The sequence below is a fragment of the Poecilia reticulata genome, linkage group LG3 (genome assembly GCF_000633615.1).
Source record: "Poecilia reticulata strain Guanapo linkage group LG3, Guppy_female_1.0+MT, whole genome shotgun sequence".
Taxonomy (NCBI): domain Eukaryota; kingdom Metazoa; phylum Chordata; class Actinopteri; order Cyprinodontiformes; family Poeciliidae; genus Poecilia; species Poecilia reticulata.
In genome coordinates, this window is record NC_024333.1 from 2,403,576 (window position 1) to 2,424,544 (window position 20,969).

Genomic DNA, 20,969 nt, shown 5'->3' on the forward strand with positions numbered 1-20,969 from the left:
AGCCCCGGTCTTTCTGCATGGAGTTTGCATGTTCTCCCTGTGCATGCTCATGCACGTGGGTTTTCTCCGGGTACTCCGGTTTCCTCCCACAGTCCAAAAACATGACTGTTAGGTTAATTGGTCTGTCTAAATTGTCCCTAGGTGAGTGTGTGTGTGCATGGTTGTTTGTCTTGTGTGTCTCTGTGTTGCCCTGCGACAGACTGGCGACTTGAACGGAACGTTAGTTGGAGATAGGAACCAGCAACCCTCTCAACCCCACTAAAGGACAAGGGTGTAAAGAAAATAGATGGGTGAGCTTCAAATACACCTCGCTGCAGCAAACAGAAAGGGGCAGGGACGGACCACTGTCACTCTCATACCTTATTTGGAAATATGACCATTGCAATCCGGAAGTGAAGGTGGCACTATTTCCTATACTTCCGTTTTTATTTTCTTTTGAAATCTGTGATATATTTTAACCTTTAGGCATGGGGGTGGTAACACAACTAATCTAATTACATTACTAAATCAGAATACCACAACGTCTTCATTATTTACTATTAATTCTGGCATTACTGGCATTATAAAACAACATATTTTTTCATTTTCTTAAGGATGTAGAGCTAATTAAATGACAAACAATACTTTCATACATTATAAATAATATCTACATATCTCCATCAATTATAGGAGGAACAAAAGAAATGAGGCATGAAAAATAAAATGATCAACTATAATAAAAATACCATTTGCAATGTATACGTAAGAAATTTAATTGAGCAAAAGTCAATAACAAACAAATGAATTGCACAGCAAATTCAAAAGTGTTAAATGTTTTGGTTAGTAGACTTCATGCAAAAGCAGAGTTAATTTTACTCTAAGAGTCACATTCTGTTTATGTAAGTCTGGGGTGTATATTATTAGTAGTTAAAATTCAGTGTTAAAACAAAGTGTTTCTGTAGCAAATCTAGAGGTGTTAAAATAGAATCAATAACTCTTTACTTCTTAACTCTGAACTCCACCAGCGGCTTTAACACTGAAGGAGTTAATTCACTGACTCCGCCCCCAGAATCACAGATTCCCACCGAAGCAAAGCCACAGAAGCCAAGTCATTTCAGGACTATTTACTTTCCACATGTCTGAGTTATTTACTGCACTTGGTAAGTATTTTTTTTCTGAGATGGTTTATAACTATTATTTTGAGTGGAGCTCAACCTGTATGATAGACGTCACGTTCAGTGTTAGCATTTTTAGCTTAGCATGCCGAATGTTAGCGGAGTATAAGCGTTGGAAAATATCGATCCGGTGAACATTTAATCAAATTATTGGCTAACTTGAACAGATCCGTAATAATCTGGAGTATGTTTTTTCATGATGTTGAACGTTTACATGCATATTTGTCAGATTTATTAACCTTTCTGATAGATTTTTTTTCTTCTGAAAAAATGTAAAAGCCTTTTTCACATTGAGAGCATTATTTATGCTGCAGTGTCTTCTTATATACGTTTTGCAGCATGTTTTAATGCTGCAAGACGTTTTAATAATTTCATTGCCTTTTTGTATATATTAGAACCAGTCTGGTTGAGGATGAATCGCCAGTCGTCAGCGTCAACCCCCCTCCAGATCCCTCCATGGATTCTTCGAAGATTCAAGCTCTAAAAATGATTATGTAAGTGTTAATATCTCTGAAACTCTACATTTCTCTAATGGAGGCTTGTTGTTATTGTTGCAGTAAAATGTATTCCTTCGTTCCATTCCTCATTGTTATGTTTTTTGTTTGTTATGATCCAGAGACCGACACTGGCTGTCCTACTCAGAGACTGAGGACTGTCTAATGCAGTGGTAGAGGAGCATGTTGGTGTCTCCGGCCAAACGTCACGAACAGCCCAACAACCTGAAGACAGTCTGTTAGTGAGTGGACATCTCTTTGGTGGAGTGCAGAGAGGATCTGTCTCTTATCAACAGAAACAGAAACTGGATAAGAAATGATGGGTCTGAATATCAGGTTGGTTTGTTATGTATTGTACATATCTGGCAATCTACCTGTTAAAAAAATGTACTCTATCATATTACATGAACTGCTTGCTTTACTTTCTCCACCTTGTACTTTGAACAATTTCATGCATATGGTATTGAAGAAAAATTTATTAAGCATTCTGCATTTTGAATTGCACAGCTGATATGTTAGACCATTTGATAACAATATGTGAATGAAAGTGACACGGGAAACATGCACATTATTCCACATTATAATATGTTTTGTAATTATGGTGCATATTTTGAAATAAATGCATTTGAGAAAATAATTGCCTCTTTATTAAATGTTTATTTTCCAAAGAATTTTTAAAAGTTCAAACAATAAAATACCTATTTAATATTAATTACAAATAACTCTTAAGAAGTTAAAAAAAATACTCTGTGAGAGTTGATCTAACACTGACTTGGTGTTAGTGTTAAATTATTAACTCCAGCAGATTTGATATCTGACACTTTATAAGAATTAAGGTACTAACACTCCAAAAAGAGTTAAATTAACACTTTTTGGTGTGGACCCATATAGACTCTTTAAAAGTATTGAAATCAAATCTGACAATGTTAATCTGGGCCTGCTGGATTTGCTGTGTGGGTACAGAAGAATAACAACCCAGGTTGTTACAACCAGGGTTGTTAAACAGACATAAGCAAAAACTCATTTTTTTTGTATTTACAATGCCATGTATATTATTAAGAGACTTTTTGTTGTAGAGTCTTATATATAGAAAAAAATAAGATGAAACTATTTAATCTATAAACGAGGAAATTTTCCTGACTGTCCAGGATTGACTCGAGGTATTTAAAATTTGCCACAGTTTCAACAGGTTAGCCATCAAGTAAAACTGGAATCACTTTCAGTTCTTGTTTATCTCATTTAATTAGCTCTACTTCCTTAAGAAATTGAAAAGGCATGTTCTTTTGTGAGGGAATTTATCTTTTACTGTTCCAGTAATGCCAAAATTAATAAGTAATAAAGACTTTGCGGTATTCTGATTTAGTAATGCAATTAGATTTGTTGTGTTACCACCCCTATGCCACTAGAGGCAGTAGCAGGCCCGAAAAGAAGCGACTTAAGGAGCAGATTTAGAAGTACACTGAAAGCTACAGAATTTGCTAAAAACTGTGAGCTGCCGTGAAGTAAATAAAAGAAAGAAGTTCAAATACATGCTGAGTGTGAAACTCTTTCCTAAAGGTGAAAATATATCACAGTTTTCAAAAGAAAATAAAAAGTAGRATAGAAAATAGCGCCCCCTTCACTTCTGGATTGGTCCCATTTCCAAATAAGGTATGAGACTGACAGTGGTCCGTCCCTGCCCCTTTCTGTTTGCTGCAGCGAGGTGTACTTGAAGCTCACCCATCTATTTCCTTTACACCCTTGTCCTTTAGTGGGGTCGAGAGGGTTGCTGGTTCCTATCTCCAACTAACGTTCTGTTCAAGTCGCCAGTCTGTCGCAGGGCAACACAGAGACACACAAGACAAACAACCATGCACACACACTCACCTAGGGACAATTTAGACAGACCAATTAACCTAACAGTCATAGTTTTGGACTGTGGGAGGAAACCGGAGTACCCGGAGAAAACCCACGCATGCACAGGGAGAACATGCAAACTCCATGCAGAAAGACCGGGGCCGGGAATCGAACCCAGAACCTTCTTGCTGCAAGGCAACAGCTCTGTCATTGTGAGAATACGAGCACCAACTGGCTGGACCTCTGTTGAAATAGGTCAGTTACAGAAGGGGGTAAATATCTGCGCAATCACTTATTTTGTGTTACATGTTTTGGTTGAATCGTAATTTTTTATAAACATCGTTTGCCACTTTGACATGAAAAGCTTTTTTGGTCATTTGTTTTTGTAATAAAAAAAAAACAAATTTTGTTGATCATGATTGATAGGTTAGTTAAGTAGAAAATGTTATGAATCCCTTTGACCTTTTCCCTCTGGGAAATTGTCATCTCCATCTATAACACAGCCCTCTTACACATATAAAAAACACTTACATTTTTAAAACAATGAATACTTTTTAAACACACTGTATTTGAAATTAAAGCAACTAAAACATGCAAAGTTAAAACTAAAGTGGATGAGAAACAGGATTCATGTTCGAGTAATACATCTGTGTAATTGAGGCAAGTCTTGGGTTTTTTTTCTCATGTCAAAAACAACGTTGAGACAAGGAGAGTCGTCTTGAGAAAGAAATGAAAGATTCAACAGGATTAGGATGTTATAAACGCCAAAAGAAAAGAGCTCACACACACCCTACCTAAGGTTTCCCTTTCTTTTCACCTGTCTAGTGATTTCTCACCTCTGACTTCACTTCTCCTTCCCTAATCCATCATTTTTCACTCTCCCACTCTGCCTCCACACAGGCGTCTCAATTTCCGTTGGCCACAGAGTCCCAGAGTGGAGCAGCTGAGGACAGATCGGTTCAGCAGGACATGTTTTAGCCCGAGGCCAGAGTAATGATGGAAACCAGACCAGATGCCTCAACGCCTGCAGCACTCAGCCTCTGTTGTGCCTTACATCCTGACAACATGAGGAAGTCATTGGGAGTCCCACAGCTGTCATTCCCAGTCAGACAAATCTGTTAGGGCTTCAGTGATGAAAGGGTTTACACTTTTTAAGTGGACACATGCAGTTATCTCTCAAGTTTTACAATGAAAGTGACGCCCGGGAGCTGTTGGGTTTTACATTGTTTTTACTTTTGTTTAGGAAAAAATGAAAAAACTAGTCGTCAACTACTGGCAAGAAACCCAGATTCCCACAGGCTGCTGTTGCTGCTCCTGTCTGCTGACATCTCGCATTTGACATAATTGGATGCTGATCTTGTCTAAGCAAACTTTTTTTTTATGTCAAACTCTAAAATGGTAAAACCTACCAGCAAACATAAACTGACATCGAACACTTTGTTTGGTCAGTTACAGTTTTCTTCTCTCCTGTTTTTTTGTTGTTTTTTTGCCACACTTGCTCTTCTTTTACTGTACAATCTAATATGAACCAACCAGCACACAACAGCTCACAGTTTGTTGAAAAATAGTACACTTAAGGAAGAATACAATACAGTGAAATTAGAAATAGTACAATGCAACAATATGAGAGCTATCAGAACCTGTTGTTATCAATCATTCCAGAGTTTAAGTATATTGTGATTCAAGCGGGGATCCTACAGAGGCAATCATCCAGCATAACAATATAACCACCTGCCAGTTTTACTTTCCCTTTTGCTTCAAAAACAGTCCTGATTCGCTGAGACATTGGGTTCCATTAGGCCTGTGACATGGCGTGTGGCTTCTGGGACTAAGATTTTAGCAGCAGATCATTGTGCAGATCGGCGCCGATCTATGTTTTCGCATCCACCTGAATAATGTGTAGTTGCGCCACTGGTGGTATGCATCAAAATAACATCCGAATGCAGTGGCGGCCACACATTTTCACTAATGTGCTAACAGCAGAGCTAATTAGTGCATTTACTATCTTTGAAAACGTTTAGCACACTTAGCTTCCCCAAAATTGCTTCTGATCGGTTTCATGAATTCAAAATGTCTGATTTAGTTGAATGTTTTATAACGTTTCAGTTCAACATCAGTGTTGAAGTTTTGGATGTCGACTGTTAAGAATTCTTCAGGTACTTAAGATTCATAAGTACCTGAACTAAAGAGTATGAATGCTCTTAGCTCTTTTAAACTAAGGGCATTTCTACTTAGTTTGAAATGGGTGAAAACTAATTTCAAAAACATACTGACATTGTCCAATGTGAGATATTTATACCAAGTGAGACTGTTCTGTCTGCAAAATTAGTTATACTGATAGAACCTTCTTTGAGAGCTCACCAACCTCTTGCACTAATTCACAATGTTCTCTAAATATATGATTAGCCCAAAATCCAGTAGCTCATAGAAAGCAACAGGGGCTGCAAAATCTCAGCCATCCATCTTTTAACTGCCCACCGATAAGGATTTAAAGAGCCACCAGTCTCTGACCCCCATATTATAATTACACACACACACACTTTTGGGAAGACTGATGACACAATCTTGCAGAGTCAGAAAGTGGCACTCTGAAGACCAAGCAGTCGTTGCATTTAACAATGGGAGCGTGACTTTGAATTCACATCAGACTGACAAACCTCCGCTGCACTGCTCATGCTGTCCTGGCCCTCGCTGGCCCGCACCAGAAGCAAGTAACGATGTTGGTCACTCTCGTAATCGATGGTGCGGGTCAGGCTGATTTCGCCCGTGTCTCCCGAGATGGAGAACAGACTGCTGGGATTGATGAGGAGGCTGTAGCTGATTGGTTTCTTTTGGAAGGACACAGCAGGTGTCACCAGAAACCTGGGGAAACAGAAGGAGAGAGAGAGCTGATAATCTATTCCTGCAATGAGATTTTTATAGAGAAGAATACAAACAAATACCCCAATAACCAGTGAACTGTTGGGTCTCAGTGACATATAGCCGTGAGAAGCCAAACGTACACTAGCAGAAATATTTTGCTCCGAAAATATTTATTTAAACGGTATTGAAAGGACATTCAAATCAATTCAGAAATACTTTCTCCCAAAGAGAAACTAAAAGTTGTCATGACTTCTATCATCCAAGTAACTTTCAAGATTCGTGGACATTGATGATATGGACAGGAAGGATCACCAGTTTCCCCAACAAGTCTGAAGAAGCCTCTGACTGAAGACACTGTTGACAGTCACATGACCACGATGACATGCTAACAGCAACAGATACAAAATTCCACGGTGACATTTTCTGGATGACACCATCAGTTGTTGGCAATTTCAATCTCTATCTAGTAGCATGGTTATGAATCTGAGCAGAGAGACGATGGAGTGAGGATATGACATTTATCCTTCATGGTTGCTAGAAGATGCTTGAATTGTCCTTCTCTTTCTGCTCCTTTCTCCTTCTCTGAATCTATGAAACCTCATTTTCAACTTTTCTGGGTGAGGAACCTTAGGAGTGTTTCCTTCATGTTTTTCTTATGTGCCCTGCCTGACAGTGTAGCAATCAGAATTGTTGTCTTACACAATCTTGTAAGACAAGAGAGGCCTAACAGATTTAGGTTCGGCCTTAAGGGACGTTGTTGATGACGTATTTTGCCTTTTTTCTTTTCACTCGACTTGCTTTAATGAGCAATGATGAAAGGTATTCTGCAACAGAAAACACTGGTACATTTTTTGGTACAAGTATGGTTTTTTTTTCCTTTGTGTTGAGTCACTACTTTTCAAGTAATCAAGCATATTGTTTTCTTAGAGCACTCTTTCTTGGCCAAGATGAAACTTTAAAAAAAGGCTTAGACCAGTGTTTCTCAAACTTTTTAAAGATAAGATGTTAAATGGGAAATACTTACACCACCATTTAACAAAAGCTCATGGCCACATAATTTGAAATTGCCTCTGCAACAACACAATATGAATTGACAATATTAATAGATAGATAGACTGGCGACCTGTCCAGGGTGACCCCGCCTCTCGCCCGTTAAAAGCTGGAGATAGGCACCAGTAACCCTCCCGACCCCACTGAGGGACAAGGGTGTAAGAAAATGGATGGATGGATATGAAATAAATAAAAACATCCAGTAACCTGGATAACCATAGTAAAATAAGCATCTTTTACTATATTTCACTTCCTGAGTTCACATTTTGCCAAAACCTGAATCTGTGGAATGTGAAGTAAAATTCAGCTGTTCTCATAGGATTCATTGACCGCCGTGACTGTGGCTCAGTAGGAAGAGCAGTCGTCTTTCAGTTCACAGCTTGTGTGTTTGATTCCACCTTCCTCCTGACCTGTCAATGTGGCCTTGAGCAAGGCACTTAACCCCAAGTTACCTGGTGTATGAATGTGTGTGTGATTGAGTAAATGTGCAGCTAGAGTGTTTGGCTTGGCTAAAATATTTTATTGTTGTCCACTCAGTTGCTTCCTTTAACACCCTCATTGAGAACGAGATGCCATCCCACAGCAGTGTGTGACCAAGCAGGTGACTAACAGTTCTCCCACACATTGGTGTGGCCCATTTGTTAAACAAATTAATAGCTACATTTCCAAAACTTCAATTATCCAACCAAATAAACACCAAACAAAAGTCTACAACAGGATAAGTCATTTGGCGCTGGCAGAAAGGATTTGGCAGGTTTTTCATGGATGCAGCACAAATACTTAAATCTGCTGCTCAACTCACAAATGCTTTTTTTTTAAAACAAATATGGCAACGTTTAAAAGGAATTACACAAGCTTTCCAACAGAAGAAGATTTATTGCCAAAAAACAAAAAAAATATCAACAAAAGACAAATGTTCTTATCTTATTTTTTTTAACTTTTGATAAATTTATTAATGGAAATGTATTTGAAAGTTTTTATAAAACCTTTTTAGACTATTTTTATTGCTCCAGTTTTATCTTTAAGAAGATCTTGTCTACTTTAATGTTAGAAAGGATCGGCACATCAAAGAGCAAAGATACCAGCACAGGAGAACAGAAATGATCTAAACATTATTTCATCAGAAGAAAATTACACGCCTCAAGTTTTGGACCATTTCCCTGAAGTTTTACCTTCTTTTATGGTTTGGACAACATTCTACCCGCCTTTACATTTTTTTTTCTCTGTATCTCTAATTTCTCTGAGAACTGCAGAGTCTAATGTTGAACAAACTGGATGTCCACTCCTGAGCAGATAAGGAAACTAGCTCGTAATAAAGGGTTCAAGAAGATTCTTTCCCACTGCAGAATAATAGAACGCATTACTTTGGAAATAAACATACAACTCTACCTAGATTTATGACCGGCTGCAGTTACTTCTAACACCTAACCCATCAGACTGCTGTTAAACTGACGCTCGTTTCTATCAGGCTGTATGTCACCACACCTGCATTTAATGTATTTGAAGAACTATTATTTTTTCATAGCATTTTACAATTTTTTAGATAATATGTTATAGTTATTTCAGTTTTACACTTTATTAATGCTGGCTGCATACATGTAATAAAATAAATATGCTGCACTTTCCAAAACTGCCAGGAGATTTCTTTAAAGAAACAATTTGTTTTATGACACTCACTCATGGTGAAAACTATAGCAGGTGTACAAAATGAAGAGTCACCTGGAGAGACATGAAACCACGAGTTAGCTTAACATACCTGGTGGCTAGAAATATATTTTGCTTTTCAAATTTTTTGGCTCATTTTAAATTTGAACTTTTATATTATATTTTCGGGGCTGCACAGTGGCGCAGTTGGTAGAGCTGTTTCTTTGCAGCAAGAAGGTTCTGGGTTCAATTCCTGGCCCCAGTCTTTCTGCATGTAGTTTGCATGTTTTCCCTGTGCATGTGTGGGTTCCTTCTGGCTTCCTCCCACAGTTCAAAAGCATGACTGTCAGGTTAATTGGCCTCTCTAACCTGTCCCTGTGTGTGTGTGTGTGAATGGCTGTTTTGCCCTGTGACAGACTGGTGACCTGTCCAGGTTGTACTCCGCCTCTTGCCCGGAATGTTAGCCTGAGATAGGCACCAGCACCTCCCGACACCACTAAAAGACAAGGGTGTACAGAAAATGGATGGATATTATATTTTTGCACTATGTTTTGTTGTCTGGTGCTGCTGCCAACAGAATGTCATTGTATCGCCTTGGGCATGTGTTAATTAAGTTGTAAATTTAAAAAGGAGGCGAGTATTTAAAATAACTAATATTACCTTTATGGAGGCAACATAAAGGTAATGTTTATGTTGCAGTTTATTTATTATTATAAATAAACTGCCTTTATTTATAATAATAAATAAATAATAAATATTTATTATTATTTATATTAATAAATAAAGGCAGTTTATTATTATAGGAAGTAATACATTCAATTTAAAGCCTCCATGAATTCCCAAACAAAGGTTTTATATTTATGACAGAACTGAAATAATACAAAGATAAAATACTGATGTTGAGTTTTTAGATAAATACTGTAGCTCCGGTTTTCCGAGAAGAAACTCGGCTGTTGCAACTCCTACTAGCTCCTAATGTTAGTCTTCTGAAAATCCACCTAGTGAAGAGAAATTTCTGATAATTGTGTGTTTTTCAAAACAGACCAGGTGAGTTAGAAGTGTGAGCAGCAAAGACATCATAAGGAACAACATGCGGCAGGTTAATGACTGAGCCTATTCTCCTTCACAGCCGTAGCAGGAGAATGAGCGCTGCACCATGTGCACGACTGGCTAATGAGAACAGTTTTTAAGAAATGTAAAAAAAAAAAAAAAAAAAGGACAAAGATTAATGCATATTGCAGCATATTCTTGACTCGCCTCACTTAGCATAGAAGAGATTCTCTGCTCACAACCAGCTACAGGAACTGTTTGGATAACAAAAATTAATATACAGTTGAAACCAGACCATTTAGAAATCCAAATGGTCTTCTAAATGGTTTGAGTCTTCAAACACTAATTAAGAATTGGAAAATGAATTGTTTGGTTGAAAGGAGGCCATGGTCAGGTAGAACAACAAAAATATGCACAGGATGAAAAAATAAAATACACACAAACACACACAAGGCTTTCTAAAAAGAATTGTCGTGCAGCTGTTTGAAGGGGCACAATAAGGAGACACTTGGGGAAAATGGGCTACATGGTTGAGTCGCTAGCAGAAAGCTGTTACTAAGCCAAACAGCACAGAAACAAGCCTAAAAATGTCTGGAGCAATGAGACCAAAACACAACTTTATGGCCACAATCAACAATGTTACATGTGGAGAGGTGTCAACAATGCATCTGAAAAGTACAAACCACTAGGAAGCATGGCGGTGAATCAAATCAATGATAACAGCTGCCTGTTGTCAGAAAATACTAGAGAAAGACTTAAAGAGACAGTATTATGTATTTTTCAGGCACATGGTATCATTGTATAGCCCAATCAAATAACTAGGTTACCTTCAATGGCAATAAAATACCGCATAAATCAAAAATAACTTTAAAAAAAATGGATTTAACATCTTGAAATTAGGTCTTTGTCTCTTTAAGAAGATCTATCTAGATCCAGCACTCCACTTTCAGCATATTATCACAACAACGCTCCTCCATAATGCCATTTACAATTGTTTTCAGTGTTAGACTGAGAACTATTTCATATAATAAACTCAGAAGGTGGAGCTTTGGTAGACAGTGAATAATATGAGCAAGTGTTTAGGCACCCCTGAATTTTTGCAATGGGAGATTCAAAGATTCCTCAAACATAGAAAAATAATTAAATAAATCAAAGAAACCTTTCAGGTACATTTTTGAAAAGCAAATGACATTATAACATGATATAAATCACAAAAAAGCTCAAATTTACACAATACCCCTGTTCAAATAGAGCTGATACTTGGAAAATTGAACACCAAGTCAACCAACACCATTGGCAACATGACATTAAGAAGTGAAGGTTCTGGTGCAGTCTTCTCTGATTTATGACCTCTGCTTCACTGAGCCACTTTAGGGAGATCTCAAACATGCAGGTCGTGCAAGATCCTGCAAGAATTTACAAGAACTGTTGACATTTTGAACCAAAATTCATATTGAACTGGACCAATAGACAGCAGTATTTTGTAAATGTTTAGATCATTTCATTTGCATCGCTAAACATGAGTGACAGAAGGGATTCTGCACCTTTTAATCAGTTAATTGTGGAATATGTAATCTGATCCTAACCTTAAAAATTCTCCCTGATCTGACTGCTCAGATTATTATAATCTTTAATTTTATGTTATTTTATTTTGCTGTTCACCTGGAAATGTTTTGCTAAGTTAGTGAAGATGCAACAACAGCATGAACACATAAGGAGATCTCAACACACTGATATTTCACACTGTGAATTTAACTGAATTAAATGTGCGACTTGCAAATCTAATAGCAAGAATCAGTTATTGGTTTCAGTCTAGTCTAGTTTAACACTTCTTATTGGAAGCACTTTGTGTTAGAAAAGATGAAGAATGCAGTTGAAAACATGGTAAATAGTGACACTGCAGTGCACTGCAGTACGATAAAGAGCTTCTAGTATTTCATCACAGTGCAGAATATTACACCGCTGTTAAATATAAACACTAGATAACATGAAAAAATTAGGTGTCAAACTTTGGTAACCAAGACAGAATGAAGCTTAAATCTGCTCCATCAGTGGACATAGAGGCAGTTCATATGCAGTGGAAAGTTATACTCTGCAGCATGTTGATTATAAGACAGTCTGACATTAAACTGAGTAAAATGAGCCTTGAAAAGTTGACACAGGCCATAGAGAATAATTCACACTATTTGCACTTTGGAACGAGTGTTATTTGAATTCCTTCAAGACTTAAAGTGACATCCATTTATTACTGTGTGCCCAACTCTTGAGTTTAATGACAGAAGCCAATAAAAAGCATTCACAGCGCATTAAAGTTTGTATTAGTCATCTATATGTCTGGCTTTACGACGGGAGTATTAAATTGAATAAGAATAATCCCTCCTCCGTCTGCTGATCCAAACAAGGCTGCTGTGCAAACTAAAATAAATAAATAAATAAACAGAAGAAAATCTCCATATGCCTCATCACCAGTGGTTTGTTTACTGGGCCCATGTCTGCCACATCTGTTTGTGTTAGATTAAGGCTCTTTCATGGCTGCTGGAGAGAATCTGCTGCCATTCTAGCGCATCTGTGTCCAAGCAGGTGCCCTGGATTACACGTGGATCAGCGGGTCATGTCATGGTTTAGGGAAATATGTAAAGCTCCTAATTTGGCCTTATTAATGTTATTATGTTATTTATTTATTTTTTTTTGTTTTTTCTTCACTCCTCACATATTTCAGAAACAACTAGTTTGTTCCATTACCTAGTTGTTTCATTGTTCAAATGCAGCCCTGATTTTATGATGGCTGCATTGTCTAAAAACAAGTTTAACATTTCTTTCTGTCAAACTGCATATTTGTAATATCCTAAGATTATAAAATAACTATGAAAGTGTGGATGTTTGCAAAAAAAATCATAATCCTGTAAAATTGAAGTTACTCCTCTCATTGGAATACAAACATGTCTAACTGAAGGGGCCTATTATGTTGTTTCCAATGGTGCAAACCACAAAGAAGAAGACGACAGGAAGTAGTTGGAAGATGATAGCGCAGGCATGTTTTTAGTGACTTATCACATGAACAAACTTATTCATGTGTGATTTTAATAGTGATTTTTATTGAATGGAAACACCGCAATTGCAAAATGTTATTTATTTTAGTTATTTTTTTAACATCAGCAGAACATTGACAAAGTTTTGTGCACATTTGTAATAGAAACGCAGCTATAAATACTTTTGCAAGGCCCTGGTTTATGATAACAGAGAGCTGGTGTGGGAACTCACGGCTGTAATTCCGGCGTGTTTTCTGGTATAGCGATGGTGAAGGAGGCATTAGTAAACTGCGGTGGCCGGGCTCCAGCCACCACAGATATGATGGCAGGGGCACTGCGGCTGCCCAGCCCGTCGGCTGCCACCACCGTCAGCAAGTACTCTCTGTCACGCTGCAGAGGAAGCCCCGTCGTCCGTATCTGGCCACTCTTCCTGTCCACTTCAAATCGACCGTCACCACCTGCACATAAATTGGTGGACAAGACATTGAAAATCAGTGGGAAAAAAAACACAAGCAGCAACAGAGCTGAGCTGCCATGATGGAGCGCTCTGCAGAGTCGTTTCTCATGCACAGTTGGACAATATGAATGACAGGCGGCTTCGTTTTGCCTCCACCTTGATGCTACAGGAGCTGAATATGAAGCTTCAGAGCAACTACATGCTAAAGCATTTTAATCAAGAAGTCTACCACCATGGTAGCTCATCTGGCCCTCCACCAGCACAGGGTCGGGTCGTTGCTGAACATCCTCTGATTCTGTGACAGCTCATGGGTTTTTCTGTCATTTCTGACTTGTGGACTGTTTGAGAACAGACTGACATATGCAGGACTTTAAAACGTTGTCAGTGAGCGGAGCTGCCAGCTCTAACCCGTTCAGCAGGAGAACCGTTTTGCCACACAGTGGAAAATGTCCACAACGGATAAGCCGTAGAGAGAACCCCCACACTATCGACGTCTCTGTATTTTCCTAACTTCTTTGGAAATATGGATATTCAATATCAATTTCAACACTGAGAAATGTACAAACAAATAACGCTAAGCCCAAAATTACTTCCAACCCTGGCAGATTTAGATTCAGAATTATTCAACAGAGATGTTTGTTTCTGATAGAGAAATAAGAAGAAGCATTTTTCAGAAGATAAAAAGCGATAAAATGAGTATTGGTTTTTGGAAAAAGGGAGGATTTCTTTTTACTTTTTATTAAAAATGACAACTCAAAAATAATGCAGCAAATAACATTTGTTTTACACCCACAATTCATCACTGTAGAACTACAGCCTATAATTCAGTTTAAAATCTGCTCATGTTCTGCATGTTTTCTAACCAAACAGTGGTTAATAAGGCAAAATCAGCAACAGAGTAAGCAACACTTAACAACTGTGAAACTGGAACCATGGATGAAAGGTCTTGTCAGGTGCTAGTCTGTTTTGAGTTGTTTTGAGATTTATTTATTGATTTATTAATTCTAGTTATTATCATTCTGCTTCTTAGTCTCTTTCTTTAATTAGATCTACCTTGTTTCTGTTTTATTTTAGTGATTGTTTATTATTTCTAAATATTCTTTAATGTTAGAATAATTTCCTAGTTCCCACTGTACTCTTCCTTGCCCCATGTCATTCTCTCTCTATCTCTTTCCTCACACCTGGAACCCATTTCTAATCTGTTCCTTGTTCAGTGATCAAGGTCCCCAGTATAAATATAAATCATTCTAAGTGACTCCTTGCTGATTCCTCCCATTATTAAATCCCATTAAATCCCATTTTCTTCCACATAATTTTCTTGCTGTTATTGCTCATGGATTCCTGTTTTTGTTCTGCTCTGTCTCCCTTTGTTCCCTGTGGTTTCTGTTCATCCTTTTTTTTTTTTTAGTTAAACCTTCATTTATTTGATGCCTCTGCCTCTCCGCATTTGGATCCACCTTCACCATACTGAATCATAGCATGTCTGCTCCAAAAAAGTCAGTTCCTAAAGGCATAACTTCAGGAAGGAATTTTCAAAAACAAATTTGACCCTGTCGAGGGTTATATAATTTGTTGTAACACATGATGTGTCAGTGACACATGACAGATCACAACATGGCTGAATTGAACGTTTCAGCATTAGCTTTTGTGAAATAACATATTGGTATAATGCTAATGTTTAGTACTGTAGTGTTAGTGCAGCTACCTTTACAGCAGCTAATATTTTAGCCAGCTAAAACATTAGCTAAACATTTTAGTTAGCTAACAAAGGTTAATGCCGCTACCTTTTTAGTTAGGTAAAAAGTTAAATGCACTAGCTCTAGTTAGCTAACTAAAAAGTTAGTGCCACTTATCCTAAAGAACTACTGATAACATAATGAGTTTAAATATTGTCCTAAAACTAAAGTCTTCATTACATTAATGCAAGCATGTTGGAGTTGATAAATAAAAACAAACCTGCTTCAGTCAATATGACATGAAAAAAAAGCAACCTACCATCAGACAGGAAGTACTCCACTTCACCATTAAGACCTTCGTCTCCATCCTGAGCAATGAGTTTGTAGACCAGATATCCGGCAGTTGCATCTGGGGGAACCACTGCAAGGTAGGGAGCAGGAACCATGCTCCATTCTGGGATGTTGTCGTTTACATCAGTCACAGTCAGCTCCACTCTAACCAGGTACCACTCCAAACCTAAAGGGCAACAAAAAGACGCAGGCAGTTTAGAGTAGGTGTACTGTTGTGGCAGAAAGATAATATAATGGATAGTGAACTGTGTTTAAGGGATTTTTCCTTTTTCTTGCCATCACATTCTTAGTCTGTAACCTTTAACAGGTACTTTAAAATGTCACAGCGGCTGACAGTCTGCCCAGTAATTTAGCCAATGCTGATAATGTGGAAAAAAGAACAAGTGATGCAATGGAGGATAAAGGACAGGTAAGAACTTTTAAGGTTTATCAGTTAGCAGTAACTCCTAGTATGGGGAAGTTATATCAATGAGAGCAGGTGGGATTATTGCCTGGCTCTGGTGGAAATGAAGTTTCTTTTGCAGGTGAGAGAAAGTGACAAAATTCTATAATGAAAGTAAAAATGGTGGTTTGACATTGAAGACATCAAAGTTTTAACAACAGAGAACAATTACTTGCTAATTTAGCTTTGACTGGGCATATCTGAAAGGTTGTACCCAGCAAACAATGTGTGTGTATGTACAGTATGTATACATTTTCCTTCCACAATGGTAGAGTTAAGTAGCAAAGAAGAATTTATTCATGAAAACCAAATACCTAAACAAAAAAAAAAAAAAACAAGTTAGGGAGTTTTACTGTTCACAGTCTTCAAAAAGAACCTTCTGCAAACACACACATCTATGTTTGATGCACATTGCTCAACCATATTTAACAGACATTCACATTTGAGCAGTGGGTGAGACACTAGCAAAATAAGGAAAGGAGCTGGAAAACAGCACAATAAAAAAAGTAAAGACATATCAGCACTAAATTCAGTCTGATAATAGTCATTTTTTAACATATAATTTTTTTTCTGATAAACAGAGCTGGGTCAATATTAACAATCAATATTCTTGTTGCCGTTTGTTTAGGAAGAGGGAGTGCAGGGTGCTGGTCATGTGGTATTTGTCTGGTCATATAGTGATGATGCAGTGCAGGACTGTGATGTGTTTAACTGAAGCAGGGATGAAGTGGTCAATGGTATTATCATTTTTTTCCAACATTTCCAAAAATTAGTTAAATATTTACATGTAATATAACATAATATTGGTAAATATCGGGCATGATATTTAAAGCAATATTAAAATTGATATTGGCCCAAAATTTTACATTCCTTGCATCCCTTCAAAGAAATTTCTGAAATATTTTAGGTAGTCCAAAAATAGTCACACCCATATCAAAAATGATCAAATAAGCACTATATCATAACATTATATCAGCAAAATTACAGTTTTATTTTCATAAATTACAGTTTTGTTTTATAATAAATAGACTTAATTTACTTGTGCAACTTAATCAACTGAAATCCAGAACAAAACATGATTAGTAAATGAAAAATACTTGAAGGGAACTCAGTATGAGAGTTTTGGCTTAGAAAACAATTCAAAGTGCTGTAGAGGAAAGAGAGACTGATTACAGTCATATACCACATTTTACCAGAAGTAGTTCTAGAGGATAAATTTTCATTTGTATAATAGACTAAATCATTCAACTTTTGTTTCAAAAATAAAAAAGTAAAACCATGACACTGGTATTTGTATTCAAGGTCATCATACTAACCCAGTCACACTTGATTTTTGCTTTATATTTTTAAGAAGAGACCAGAGGTTTATAATCAAAAAAAATTTCACAAGACAATCTCAGCATCTAAACTAGTAATTACAATCAGTGCACTTAAATGCATTGGGAATAGCAATCAAAAGAACACATCAGTTCACTCACCCTTTACACACACACACACACACGCACCCCCCTCCCCCCCCCCCCCCCCCCCACACACACACACACATACACACATATCAACACACACATAGCACAGCTTTCTTTACTAGTGACAGCAGGCAAGTGAAGGAATGATTGAAAGAGAGGAACCAATAGACTGGCATTTTGGGATTTGATAGCTGCTAGGAAGACAAAATACTTTGTAAATTAAAAGCTTTGCATTGTTTGGACTTAGAAGTCACTAGAAAAGTTTCCAAAATTTCCCATACCCCTTAAAGATTTTCATATTGTGTCCTCTAACTACCACAAAGATTTTATGGTAAATACCAGCCAGAAGTAGTGCATTGCTGTGTAGTATTAAATAAAACACAGTTTTGAGTTTTTCCACAAATACAAATTTGAAAAGTGTGACGTGCATTTCCATTCAGTCCACCTGAAGCAATACTCTGTAGAATCACCTAGAATCACCTTTTTGCTGAGATTAGAACTTTGAGTGTTTCAAGATGAATCTCCATCACCTTTCAACATATCAACAGCTCAAGTTCCAGCCCATTCTTCTTAGCAAAATAGCTCATCTTCAGTCAGACTAGATTTGTGAACACAATTCTTCGGGTCTTGACATAAATTATGTTTTAGATTTGTGTCTGGACCTTTATCTGGTCATTGTAACTCAGTTTCAAGTCTATTGCAGCCTTCAACATGTTGTCTACCAAGATTGCCTTGCATCTCGTCAACCTTGACCAGCTTCTCTGTAAAATGACTAAAACAAATAGTCAAAATGATATAGCACTAATACAGGTTGATACGTACTAAAGAGGAGGAGGAGACATGCTCCATTATGCTTAATAGACCAAGCAAGGCCGGGCTGAAGTAGAACAGTCAAAGCACGGTCACATAGATTTTTTTCTCACACACCTTTCAAGGTCCACAAGACATACCGAGCCGAGTTCCTGTCAAAGCCCTCCCTCTCCAGGATACATATGTGTGGTTTTCAACAGTACAGTAAACACAGCGATAATGGCAGAGAGGAATGACTATTATGAGTTCACAAGTTCATCACAGCAGGAAATAATGGTTGACGAGCTGCAGCATCTCATTTTGTTTTACATGTTATCAGGGAAAAAATAACGGAAGACTTCAGTGGGACATTCGCCTGCTCCATCAGGGGAGTTTAGAGTTTTGGTCCAACAGAACATACTTCTTCTTGACCTTGGACAATTGCTCTTCAAGATTACTGCTGTTTGGCAGAAAAAACTGCTTCTGGAAGTCAAATAGTTGGGGATGTTTTCCATACCCACAGGATTCTGACCAATCACATAAGAGTTTCTTATGCAGAGGGTAATGAGACATTTGCCAGTGGCTTTGTATTAGGAAGGGGTCGATGACATGAGGCTGAAAACAAAATGACGCAATTTTCGTCACCTGAAGATAACCGATTACGTCACATCCTCCCCATCCCTGACCAATCTGTTTTTCTTGGTCTTTGTGATGCCATTTGTTGTCTAATGTTCATTAATATGCAGTTGTAATTCAACTGGAAATGAATTACACACAGGTAAACTGTTTACTAGTTAGGTAAATATTTAAGGCAGTTGTAAAAACAAAAGAATCCCCGTACATTAATGTTTGTGGATGGAACGTGGCAAAATGTGAAACATTTCAAGAGGTTGGGTATGTGTGGCTTTCCTCCAAATGGTTTTACCTCCACAAAAATACAGAGAACAAAGTGCTGTCTGAATGACAAGACACCACGGCGTAATGGAGAGCACAGCCGGAACGAAGGAAAACGAGAGTCGAGTGTCGTATGAACGGGATTAAGACCGTAGTGCTGGAAGGAGCTGAAAAATGACCCCACGGTTGTTATGGAAACTGAGAAAACAACGAAAAAAAGAAAATGGTGGAATTAAGAAGGGGATAAAAAAAAGCAGCAGTGGCAAGCAGTTGCATAAATCAATGTCATTAAAGAAGAGAGGATACTGTATAGGGGAGCAATACAAGGAAAACACATAAGCAGACATCAAACGAAGACAGAAGAGCAGGGTTAACCAGCCACAGCTTACAATAAAATACATAGCACTGCACTTGACTCTGGGGTTCAACCAAAGAGAGTGTTGATAATGTCTCCCCCTGTTTCTCTCAGAGGGTGTAACAGATTCAAAATTAATTGGCTAAAGGACAATGCAGCTTTGGGGAAGAAGGGACGTCATTACCCAGATAATAAATCACCGGGCTAATATTCCGTATGCTTTGCCAAAATGCATCTCTCTTTCTGTCCCCTAACAATTTCTTTCTCCCGCTCTCTTTTCCCTCTCACGAACACTCATATATTCACACAAGCACTGCCTTTCTTACTAATGACAATCATCACTGGATTAGTTTGTAATGAAAGACCATAGGGAGATCCAGATTGGTGCAATGGCCATCATTCACACTAATGCATTTTACTGGATCCAATATCCAGAGGAACAGTGGGAACTGGGATCAGGAACGGTTTTACTGGAGGCTTCTTCCTGGGCCTGTTTGCTACTAACATTTGCAGTTTAGAGGATGTCTAACTTATTTTTCTCTCATTTTGTTTTAGACTACAGGTATACTATGAACAGCTGAAAAATTGTGTACAAAAACTTCAATTTATATTCAACTACTCCAAAGTTGTAATACTAGAGGTGCAGCGATTGCAGTTTATTTGGCCGATCACTGATCACAATCCTTAAAAATCCTGACCTGCAGATTCAGATATTGACCAATACTGTCGTTTTTTTTGTAAGTGAACAGTCTCTCAGAGCAGAGCAATAGAGGACAGCGGTTGATTTTTAGACCATGCTGTGTTATTCTTATGTTTTTGCTTCGATGTTCTGTCACATGTTAGTCTGTCTGGATCCAATATAGTTGAATTGATCGTTGCTTGCTCTCATTGGCTCCTTTCCTTTCACTCTTTCCTTTCCGCCTCTTGTCGCTCCTTCTCTCTTCCTGACTAATTTAGTTAGTCAGTTTTCTGCCTTTTCATTCTTATTATCAAACGCACATCCATTTTGCATTTATCAATACTAAATGCAAAGTTTATTATTAATAAACTCTCTTTTGTCTAGGTACAGACAAAAGAAAGTTCCTTTTGTCTAGGTAGAGGTTAGCCAAGAAAAACATGAGTTTTATGATCCTGTCTCCAAAGCCAAGGGCGGATCCCAACCAGATAACAAAGTTTTACCTGATATAGTCTTCCTTTCTATTCCCCCTTTTCCTGTGTTCTTCCTCCTCCTTCGCCAGACAGAGGATGTTACTCTGTTTTAATGCTGCATTTATGGTTCTGCAAATCTGATTTGTCCTTCCTTTCCTTGCCAATTTAGTTAGTCAGTTTTGTAGTTGATTTTCAATATTCCAGTTTCATTTTGGCATGGTCCATTCATTAATCTGATGTGATTCTCATTTCATTATTCTATATCTAAAAA

At 37.7% G+C, this 20,969-nt stretch overlaps 1 protein-coding gene across 1 annotated transcript in view; it reads right to left on the bottom strand.

Moving 5' to 3' along the window:
• The window catches only part of LOC103462246 (neural-cadherin), a 357,031-nt gene that overhangs the window by 237,985 nt on the left and 98,077 nt on the right, over window positions 1–20,969 (bottom strand). Inside the window, exons 3-5 of the mRNA XM_008404906.2 lie at window positions 15,572–15,769; window positions 13,352–13,577; window positions 6,142–6,346 (exon numbers count right to left, since the gene is read on the bottom strand). Coding sequence (XP_008403128.1) covers window positions 6,142–6,346; window positions 13,352–13,577; window positions 15,572–15,769 — 629 coding nt within the window. The remainder of the gene's footprint in view (window positions 1–6,141; window positions 6,347–13,351; window positions 13,578–15,571; window positions 15,770–20,969) is intronic.